General features: G+C 36.8%; 1 protein-coding gene across 1 annotated transcript; it reads left to right on the forward strand.

Annotated features, from left to right (window-relative positions):
• The first annotated feature begins 1,507 nt into the window (after window positions 1-1,507).
• LOC145980933 (TNF receptor-associated factor 4-like) lies at window positions 1,508-2,899 on the forward strand. The gene has a single exon (XM_083114018.1). It carries the CDS (start codon window positions 1,508-1,510, stop codon window positions 2,897-2,899), a length of 1,392 nt encoding a protein of 463 aa, XP_082970144.1.
• The last annotated feature ends 8,969 nt before the right edge of the window (window positions 2,900-11,868 follow it).

Genomic DNA, 11,868 nt, shown 5'->3' on the forward strand with positions numbered 1-11,868 from the left:
TCTAATGGCTTCTATTGCATTCCGCTGCAGGACGGGAACCTTTTTTTTTGCGCGATTTAAATTCGGTCCAAGTTGCGTATTTTTTAATTGAAGACATGTTCCTGGACCGAATTTAATTTAATCCGGAAAAAAGGTTCTTGTACCGAATTGAAATTCATCCTGGAAAAACGTTCCTGGACCGAATTGAAATTCATCACGAAAAAAGGTTCGTGGACCGAATTGAAATACATCCTGGAAAGTTGTTTTTTATATTATTACGATGCAATATTAGCCCCGTCTATTGCTGCACTTTTTGACTCTCTTTGCACCGAAGCGTCTAGTTCGTTGATTTGGAGCCAAGTGGTGTATTTGGTGTCTGCACCGTCTGCACTACCTTCCGGCGTATGATCACGTAGTGATTACTAACTAATCAAATCACCGTTTAAAGCAGCAGACAGGCATTTGCTGAATCTTTTGAACATGATCATCGCTTTCCGTCTATAGAGGGTCTCAACCTTAAAAGTCAGTATGGAAGTAAATGGAGTACTTCCCTCTCTCTCTAATACATGAGTTTTCCCAATAGCTCTGTCCTTCTCTACCACCGCTGCGTCGCCAGATGTTACAAAATTTACAAAATGTAAAAGTCAAAAATTTCAAACAGTGAATTCATTATCCTGTAGAGTTTTCTATACTCTATTTACTGATGGCATTATATAACCTGTCATAAATTCATTTGATCTGAATTTTTCATAATTATCACACACGCGCACAACCCCCCCCCATATATATATATATATATATATATATATATATATATACACGCACATATATATATATATACACACACATATATATATATATGAGCATAAAACGTATTTTATTTAACCTTGTACTCAACCAAGGGTCTTCGGTTCGAATCCTTGTTAAGGGACGGGGGGTTTTGTGTTTGGCCTGTTATCTACTTGCATTACATCATTTGTTCTCAGTGTCCTGACTAAACTAAGAGATATAAAGAGAAGTATATATTGCTATACTTTAAAGAAAGGCATGTTAGAACGATCAATAAATATCTCTCTCTGCACGTGAACACGTTCACTATCAAAGCACGTAATCAAATTGCCTACATGGGACATTGTATACATTCAATGCCTCTGTTGCTGTGGTGATATTGCTTGAACACTGACAGGTATTGACTTGTAGGTTGTTTTCCCTGTTGTGACGACGTGAGCAGTGGTCCGTTATATCGGGTAAGGAACAAACTAGTAGTAGCTCAGACTAGACAATATAAACTCTGTGTCGACCTGTGAGTATACAGTAGTTAGGAAGAATGCCAAGAACAGCCTAAGAGACCTGTTCCTTTTGTGCAAAAGAGGTGGAGAATAGAGAATTAGACAGTCTTCAGGTAATCTGCAGAGACGAAAAAGGTGAAGTGAATATAAATGTGGCTTTAAAATTCCACGTCAAAAAGCGCAGACAACGTGTATGTGTGTGTGTGTGATCTGTGTAAGCAGACTGTTCACACGAAGACATGGAGGATCAGAAGGTTCGGTGTTCACAAGAAGTTGTGCAATCCGCGTGTGGTGAACAAGCCGATCAATCCAGTTTGTCCAAACGCTTGGACGAGGATAATTCCGACTCATCAACTACCTTTGACCAAGAACATGACCGAATATGCAAAATGTCCGTAATTTCCTGCGACATGTGTCTGGAGCAAGTGAAATCAGAGGATACTGATTCTCATCTGAAAGAGAAGTGCGTGATGCGTGAGATAGAGTGCATGTTCTGCGACAAGTTAGTGCAGGAGAACATGTTCACTAAACATTACGACATCTGCGAATCAGCACTTGTACGTTGTGGCAATAAATGTGGTGTTAAAATATCGAGGAAAGATCTTAGTGAACACTATCGAAACAAGTGTCCGAAAGCACTTGTAGTGTGTGAGGATTGTGAGAATAAAATCGAGAGACAGTTGTTGGAGGATCACCACGCAGAATGTGTGACGTTTTCAATTCCTTGTCCTGAGAGTTGTGGCGTTGAAGTTGTCAGAAAAGATGTGGAACGACATTTGGATGAAGAATGCCAGAAACTTTTTTCTGCGTGTGCTTACAAGGAAATGCAGTGCAGCTTTGAAGGTTTTCCTGCAGGGATGAAGAAACACATGAAGGAAGGAGTACAGCATCACATGGATCTACTGAAAGGCATTGCAGCAAATTTTAATTTTAAATTAGAGACTGTGAAGGAAGTAAATCGAGAAGTGAAAGTCATGATTGACAATCTTCAAATGAAATTAGAGAGTGAGAAGGACAGAAATCAACAATTAGAAGACACAATCCGAAATCTTCAAACGAAATTAGAGTGTGAGATGAAAATAAATGAAGAGGTGAAAGGCATGGTCGAAAATCTTGAATTGAAATTAGAGGGTGAGAAAGAAAGAAATGAAGAACTGCAGAGGGAAATTTATAGACTAAGACATGGAAGTATCTTGTGGAAAGTGAAAGACATAGCTCAGGAGATAGAAAAAGCAAGGATCGATAGAAATCTTACTCTCTTGAGTCCCCCCTTTTACAGCAGTAAGCACGGGTACCAATTAAGAGTTATGTTGCACCCTGTTGACGGTGGTTATAAGCACAAGGAGCATTTAGGAGTTTTCATTCAAGTAATGGCAGGAGAGTATGATTCTCTCTTGCAATGGCCCTTCATAAAACGTGTAACGTTTAGGTTAGTTGACCAAGAAACGAAAGGTAAGGATATTGTTAGGACTATTGAACGATTTGATAGTGAGTGCTGTGATAAACCCAAGAATGGTAAATGTAATGAGAAAGGGCAGGGTTTTCCTAAATTCCTCTCTCACAAAAAACTCAATAGCGGAAGTTACATTGTAGACAATGTCATTTTTCTGGAAGTATCTGTGGAAGAATGATATTAATGCTGAAAATTATAATGCATTGAGCACCACGAGTTTTGCAGTTTGTGATACTAATATGTTTTAACACCTTGCTTGTGTTGCTTAATAACACTCATGAAAGTTGAGAAACAAATTGAATTAAGAGTAATGGGAAATTTTGAAGTACAAGACATTTAATACATATAAAATGCTGCAATCAATCATTGTTTAATGGGTTTCTTCTTTTTGTATAGTATTTAAAATTGTTCATACATTAAGAAATGCAAATTTGTCTCCCATTTCTTAGGCTGTTTCATGTCTACACAACTTGGTACACTAACTTCTATGGAAGAAAGTTAAGGTAACGAAGATACTTAGAACAGTCGCTACAATCAATATATCCCAGGGCGGCTTAATGGTAAGACGCCTCGGGTGGCGCCACATCGGGGAGTCCCCCTTGAATAATGCCAAAACTTCATATCTGATTACGTAATCGTGCCTCTTTGTTTAAGTCCACTTTAAGCACAGAAAGTCTAATCGGGACTTGAAGTGGGACGAATCACTTTGTGCCTCCACTGGGTGCGTGGCTATTTGTTTTAAGAAGGAGGTTGGTTTATTGTTGACAAGAATAAATTGAAGTTACTGCTGTATATTGCAAAATCAAGAATTAAAGCTATTGCTGTTATTTTAATGTCAGTAGCCTATGTAGGTAGTAAATAAACACATACAATAAACCTGTTATTTAGCTAAGAGTAACACCATAGCAAGATTTTCATATTTTATTTATGAGGTGTGAGCTATTAATCACAATGTCACATAACTTCAAAATCTCATAAAATGAATAAAAAACCCACTCAACCAGCATTTTGTCCATTGAACACTATGGTGAGAGAGCCAAGACTTTGAATCTAGTATACACCACTGATTCTTAAACTATTGTATTATGGCACACTTTCATTCTCTGATTTGTTTTGTCACAATATGTTAATTGTCACTTCTATGCAATAGTGTTGGATGTGCTGTGTTAAATTTCTATATCATGAGTTTATTACTGTGTTGTAACTACAGTGTAGACATAATAAATATTTACTGCGAATCAACGGCGTCAAATGTTTTATTTAGAGTTTCGTAGGTGTAAACATCCGCCAATTTGAAATGCTTCAAATATGTCACTGTGGAACAGCCAATCAGAACGAAGGTTGGTCTTATGAGGATAGTCTGTGAGTTTGGAAAGAGAAAGTTTCTTGTCTGTGGCTTCTGAGTGGTGTTTGTTTCCGTTCGCTGCTCGATGAAGAAAATAACACGGTTAATATGCATTCGAGTTTGTTAATAGAATTTGTTCAAAGCGATGAGATTTGTACACGACACATATTATAGCCGACACTAAAAATATTATCATTACCAGTCTATTAAATATTAGACCTATTTGTTTGAACAAAATATATATTTTTTTAATTCATGAATCCTGCGAATTTCATGTATGAATATTAGGGTGCTTCAAAAATGTATAGGAAAAAATTAACTTAAATTTTTCTTGATCTCACCCCCTTATTTCGTGCCAATATACTATATAAAGACTCACGTACTTTCGACGTGGCCTTTGGCCACGTCTTGTACGCAGGCATGCATGACCTTCGGCGACGATGTGGACGCTATGGGGTTCCTCAATGATCTTAATGACTTTGAAAATATCTGCATGTTGTATTGGATGAAGGGAAACAAGTGTATAAGTTTGCTAATTTGAAATGTTTAGAAAATAACTTTATGTGTGTACTCTAATATTGTACAAATATTCAACACATTATTGTCTATTTTCATAATAATAAACTGGGTAAATATTGTCCGTTTCAAAATAGTTAGATATATCATATAAACGAATTGAAAAGCGACACTATATTGGAAAAGTAGTATTTACGTCTTTGTCATTTTCACATTTGTATATGTAATTAAAAAAATAATTGTTTTCCGTCATTCCCATCAAATTTCTACCTCTCCTCTATAGTAAATTCTGATCCTCATGTTTTGAACTTCGAAATGTCTAGCATAATTTCCTAGCGATAGCACGGGAGCTAAAGTGTGGATCCACAGGAACAGCGGCTAGCAGATTAGTCACGATCTTGTTTCGGTTACGTTTGCGATGCGTTACATGTTGTATTGCATGAAGGGGAAAAAGTGGATAAGTTCGTTAATTTGAAAAGTTTAGAAAATAACTTTAAGTGTGTAGGAGCCCTAATATGGTACAAATATACAAAATATTTTTTAAAAAAATTATTTTATAAATAATGAAGTGAGTAAGCAATAACCTTTTCAAGATACTTAGTTAGATTTTTTGTATAAACAAATTCAATAGCGACATTAAATTGGAAAGCAATATTTACGTCTTTTTTTCATTTTCACATTTGAAAAAATAATTGAAAAATAATTAATTTTCGCCATTCCCCTCAAATTTCTCTACCTTGTCTCTGTAATACTTGTAAATTCTGATGCTCATGTTTTGAAATTCGAAAAGTTTAGCATAATTCTCTTACAGTAGTTTTCGGTGTGAAAATACACATTCTTTAAGTTCCCTAGCAACGTCCGTTTCTATGGATAACAACAAGCACGGCAAGCTCTAAAGAATTGTTTGTTATTATACCCCTAAACATTTAGTTAAAACAAGCACGATGTAGATATTTTCGCATTGAATATAGCAATATATACGTAATTGTATCTGGACTGAATCTTCTTCTTATGTAGATGTCACCTTCTTTGAGGCAACTTTTCAAAACCAGGAGTTCATTCATCTGTGTGTAATCTGTGAGAAATATAATGTAGCTAGACAATGAAGAAATGAAGGAAACAATGTGAGTAAAAGAAAAGCAATGGAAACGGTTGCTATGGACGTGATAAAAGGGCATTTTTACCCAGAAAGAAGGGCCAATTGAGCGATTTTTTAATTTCGTCGGCATTTTGGGACAATTTCATGGGGGATCGTAATCGGGCGTTTTTCGCCTCCGGGGCTTCCTTCATGGAGAACATTTATGTCAGTGAGTCAGTTAGTGGTGGGATTGGGGCTATATATATATTGGACTCGCGTACTTTCGACGTGGCCTTTGGCCACGTCTTGTACGCTCGCATGCTTGACCTTCGGCCACGTTGTGGGCGCAATCATCCTATAGATGGGGTTCTTCATAGATCTTAATGACTTTGAAAATGTCTGCATGTTGTATTGGATGATGGGGAACATATGTATAAGTTTGAAAAGTTTAGAAAGTAGCTTTATGTGTGTATGGACTCTAATAAGGTACAAATATTCAAACTATTTTTGTCTATTTTCTTAATAATGAACTGAGTAAATAATAACCGTTTCAAAATAAGTAGTTGGATGTTTTGCATCAACGAATTGAATAGCGACTAAATTGAAAATGCAATATTTACGTATTTTGTTATTTTCACATTTTTGAAAGTAATTGGATAATAACTGTTTTCCGTCATTCCCCTAAAATGCCTACCTTGCCTCTGTAATAAATTCTGATGCTCGCATGTTGAAATTCGAAGAGTCTAGCATAATTCCCTTACAGTAGTTTTCGGGGTGAAAATAAACATTCTTTAAGTTCCCTAGCAACGTCCGTTTCCATGGACAACAACAGGCACGGCAAGCTCTCTAAGGAATTGCATGTCATTATACCCCCCTAAACATTTAGTTAAAACAAGCACGATGTAGATATTTACGCATTGAGTATAACAATATATACGTAATTGTATCTGGGCTGAAACTCCTTATTATGGATGTCACCCTTGTTTCAGGCACCTTTTCAAAACCACGAGTTCATTCATCTGTGTACTAATGATCTGTGAGAAATATAATGTAGCTAGACAATTAAGAATTGAAGGAAACAATGTGTGCAAAAAAATGCTCGTGGCAACGGTTGCTAAGGACGTGAGAAAAGGGCATTTTCACCCTTAAGGAAGGGCCGATTGAGAGATTTTTTAATTTTCTCGGCCTTTTGGGACGATTTCATGGGGGGTCGTAATCGGGCGTTTTTCGCCTCCGGGGCTTCCTTCATGGAGAACATTTATGTCAGTGAGTGAGTCAGTGGTGGGATTGGGGCTTTATATATATTGGATGGACTCGCGTACTTTCGACGTGGCCTTTGGCCACGTCTTGTACGCTCGCATGCATGATCTTCGGCCACGTTGAGGGCGTAATCATGTTATAGATGGGGTAAAATGTCTGCGTGTTTTATTGGATGAAGCCAAACAAGTGTATAAGTTCGCTAATTTGAAAAGTTTAGAAAGTAACGTTATGTCTGTATGGGCTCTAATAAGGTACAAATATTCAAAATATTATTGTCTATTTTCCTAATAATAAACTGAGTAAGTAATAACAGTTTCAAGATAATCAGTTGGATGTTTTGCATAAACGAATTCAATAGCGACACTAAATTGGAAATGCAATCTTTCTGCCATTCTCCTCGAATTCCTACCTTGTCTCTGTAATAAATTTTGAGTCTCGTATTTTGAAATTCGAAAAGTCTAGCATAATTCCCTTACAGTAGTTCTTGGGGTATAAATAAACTTTCTGTAAGTTTCCTAGCAACGTCCGTTTCCATGGTGAACAACAAGCACGGCAAACGCTCTAAATAATTGTCTGTTATTATACCTCTAAACATTTAATTAAAATAACCACGATGTAAATATATTCGCATTGAGTTTACCAATATATACGTTTTGTTTATTTGGAAAGTTCTGAATGTAACTCTGTGTGTGTACGGGCTCTAATATGGTACAAATTTACAAAATATTCAAAATTGTATATTTTCTTAATAATAAAGTGAGTAAGTAATAACTGTTTCAAGATAGTTAGTTAGATTTCTTGTATATACGAATTCAAGAGCGACATTAAATTGAGAAAACAATATTTACGTCTTTTGACATTTTCACATTTGTAAACGTAATAGAAAAATAATTGTTTTCTGTCGTTCCCATCAAATTCCTACCTCTCCTCCGTAATAAATTCTGACGCTCATGTTTTGAAATACGAAAAGTCTAGCATAATTCCCTTACAGTAGTTTTGGGGGTGCAAATAAACGTTCTTCAAGTTCCCTAGCAACGTCCGTTTCCATGGACAACAACAAGCACGGCAAAAACTCTAAATAATTGTTTGTTATTTTACCTCTAAACATTTAGTTAAAAGAAGCACGATGTACATAACATTTTCGCATTGAGTTTACCAATATATACGTAAGTAATTGATTCTGGGCTGAAACTCCTTATGTAGATGTCACCCTTGTTTAAGGCACCTTTTTGAACCAGGTGTTGATTCATCTGTGTGCTATTGATCTGTGAGAAATATAATGTATCTCGACAATTAAGAATCGAAGGAAACAATGTGTGCTGCAAAAGAAATGCCCGTGGCAACGGTTGCTAAGGACGTGAGAAAAGGGCATTTTCACCCTCAAGGAAGGGCCGATTGAGAGATTTTTTAATTTTCTCGGCCTTTTGGGACGATTTCATGGGGGGTCGTAATCGGGCGTTTTTCGCCTCCGGGGCTTCCTTTATGGAGAACATTTATGTCAGTGAGTGAGTGAGTGGTGGGATTTGGGCTATATATATATTGGATAAGTTGTGTAAATTTTCGGTGAAATAGGTTTATATTTAGAAGTCACGCAGACGCATTGAAATTTCGTAACACAAACGTATGTACTTTCGACGTGGCCTTTGGCCACGTCTCGTTCGCTCGCCGACGTGGTTCACTTATTTGGAAAGTTTTGAACGTAAATTTGTGTGTGTATGGGCTGTAATATGGTACAAATAATCAAAATATTATTGTTTTTTCTTAATAATAAGCTGGGTAAGTAATAACAGTTTCAAGATAGTTAGATGTTTTACGTAAACGAATTCAATAGCGACACTAAATTGGAAAATTAACATTTTACTTCTGTAGTCAGTTTTACATTTTTAAACATAATTGAAATAAAGAAATGTTTTCCTTCATTCTTCGCAAATTTCTACCTCTCCCCTGCAATGAATTCTCATGCTCACATTTTAAAATTCGAAAACTGTAATACTGTGCACAAAGTGGACTTAAAACACAAATCAATCAATCAATCAATCAATCGGAAACTCTAGCATAATTCACTTACAGTAGCTTTCGGGGTGAAAATAAACTTTCTTTAAGTTCCCTAGCAACGTCCGTTTCCATGGTGAACAACAAGCTGAGACCTGCACAAGACCCGGAAAAAACCCGTCTGCGAGGAGCCGCGCCTACAAGAATATGCAACACGCACGTCAAGCCCAGGTGTTCGACATAGCGCAAGCGAGCTTCACGTCACAGTTGCGCACAGGCATCGATGCCTGCCAGGTTTTTCTATTACCCGGTCTTAAGAAGACCCGTGCGATTCGATGTATTTCTTGCAAGTAGACGCGAGCACTACTGTCAGTGTTGCCAACGGCCATTATATTTCACTACGCCTGGAAATATTTGAATTTCTGCTAGGAGCAGGTGCCTTGAGGTTGTAAAACCATTGGCGTAGCAAGGGGTGGGTGAAATGGGCGACCACCTTGGGCCTTGCGCATGTAGGGGCCTCGCGTCCCTTGAGGTTGATACCAAAAACGTAATAAACGGAAGTGAGAAAGATAGAAAAGGCTAATGTTTGTGGGCAATAAACTTAAAACTTTTTTTTATCTGGCTTTTTATTCTAGTTTAACGTTATAATTTGAATAAATACGTCAAATCAGAGGCGGGCGGGAGCTCTAAGCCTAAGGGGCCCCGAAAAGTCAAAATAATTTCTCATGTGAAACATCAACGCAAAAATTGCTTGTACATTTTTATCCATTTATTATTTTCTTGAATAAAAAGCGCTTTGTCTTGGCTTTTCTTCTGTGTCGTGACCTTGCATAGCCTACACGATTTTAATGTGTTAATGGTAAAGCACCTCAAACTGCCACGGAGCAAAGTATTGGGCATTTAAATGCTTCCGGTGTTTTAAATTGAAGAAGGGTATGGATAATATTTGCAGTTCTCCTTCGTTCCTACAACTTCAGATGTAACGGGCACGAAGATGATTTATCTTCAGAATTTCCTGATCAAGTTCTACGTTTCAGGAATGTGCTTAAATCTGAAATCAAGTGCTTTGGCAAAGTTTCTTCTCCTTGATAGCTCTATACTAGCTACCAGTGTTCTCTGTATCTTGTACCGCCTTCTGTTTGGGGGGAAGGGATAAGTAAGTAGCTATTTATTTGTATTTTCTTCTTTTGAATACATAAATGTCAAAGAAAGATATGTTGTAATATGTGAAAATTCAGATGTAGAGCATCGATTTGTATAATTATTAATGTAAGTGCAGCCACAACCAGCCATTCTAAGTAATTACATAAATTTCCTGAAATAATCTGACTGTACTTGAGGGACCCAAATGTATTTCTTCCGAACGATTTTGTTACGACACTGCGTCAAATATTTAATATTACAAGAACATTAAGACGTAACAACAAAATGATTATTAATATCATCTAAGTCCTAAAATGAAAAGTTAACTGGTACAATTAATGTGCAACAAAGTCAAAACTTCTAATAAAAAAAAAGTCAAATTAGCTGTATCAATTGATTAGACCAAAGATTTCACACTTATGGTGCAAATAACTATCGTTTTAAGATTTGTTGATGTTGAAACCGATTGTGTCGAAGAGCTTGTAGGTAGATACTTTGGGCCCCTAGACAGGATTGTGGTTTAGCGCACCCCCTTCCCACCACTCTATCAACACCGACATTTTATGTGCGTCCTTCGATATTTTATACTTAAGCCATGGTTTGTGACATTTACATCCCATAAACTTTGAAATGAGGAAACAAAGAACGACTCATTAAATAATATATAGGTTATATTTCAAGATTCTTAGTTTGTATTTCTGATTTTTTTAAAAATAGTTTAGCACATTTAAGGATATTTCAGTCGTCTTACTGCCTAAAGAACATCTTAAAGAACGTACTATTACTATTTCTTTGATTAATGAAAATTCCAGCAGCGTGTTACTGTAGCTCTGCCAAGTGTAAATTTCTCTGTCGCGTACAATTAAATATAATTTTCGTGAGAAATTAATTATTATTATAGGCTATTATATAAAACATGATAATTTGCTGACGTTTCCTTGATTACTGTGTTTCGATTTACATTGATATTTCAAACTTAAAGAACGGATGGGGGCCTTGCATTCTAATCTCGCCCAGGGAATCGCGATATGTTGCTACGCCACTGCACCTAAGATCTTGTAACTTGTGTCATTATTATGTCAAACCAACTAATACATATTTTCCAAATTTGTTTCGAAGGTCTTGAAATAGGTTTGTGTGTCTTGTTCATTTTATGTCACTTTTCTGGTCTTGAAATCGTAAATCTTCTCTCGGTTTCATTTTTACGTTGTTTGTTTGTTGAAATGTGTAAATTTGCACCCGTATGAAAATACAAGCTAACAATTATATTTTGCATCGTATTACTATCAATGCGGTCTGTAGAATTAGATAACTAGCATCAACATGAGTGAACGACGATTTGTTGAAAGAGATGACAATATTCACAAACATTTTATAATGCAAATTCTTATTTCATGTTCCATTTTATGGACCATGCCTTAGTGTTCATGGGGGGGGGGGGTGATCTTGAGTAAGTAATTCGGATATTGAATTGGCAGAATTACACCAGAGAGAAAATCTGTTTGATTGATTGATTCATTTATTTGGTCAATTTATGCACAATAAGGCTAATCGGGACTAGACCTATAGTTTAAAGTGGGATCCGAACCACCATGTGCTTCCTCCGGGTATCGAACCCGGTACCCCTTGATTACAAGCCAACGACGCTACCACTGCGCCATAGGAGAGCACCCCTCCAAAAAGTATAATGTAGAACAACCACTAGTCACACAAAGTTCCAAAATATTTATGATGGCACGTTTTGCGAAACTTGGTTCGTATTACAGGTGTCAGCAGTGGCGGCGATTAGGGGCGGGGCCGAGAGGGTGCAGTG

This window comes from Lepisma saccharinum, chromosome 28, assembly GCF_977018435.1.
Source record: "Lepisma saccharinum chromosome 28, izLepSacc3.1, whole genome shotgun sequence".
Classification (NCBI taxonomy): Eukaryota; Metazoa; Arthropoda; class Insecta; order Zygentoma; family Lepismatidae; genus Lepisma; species Lepisma saccharinum.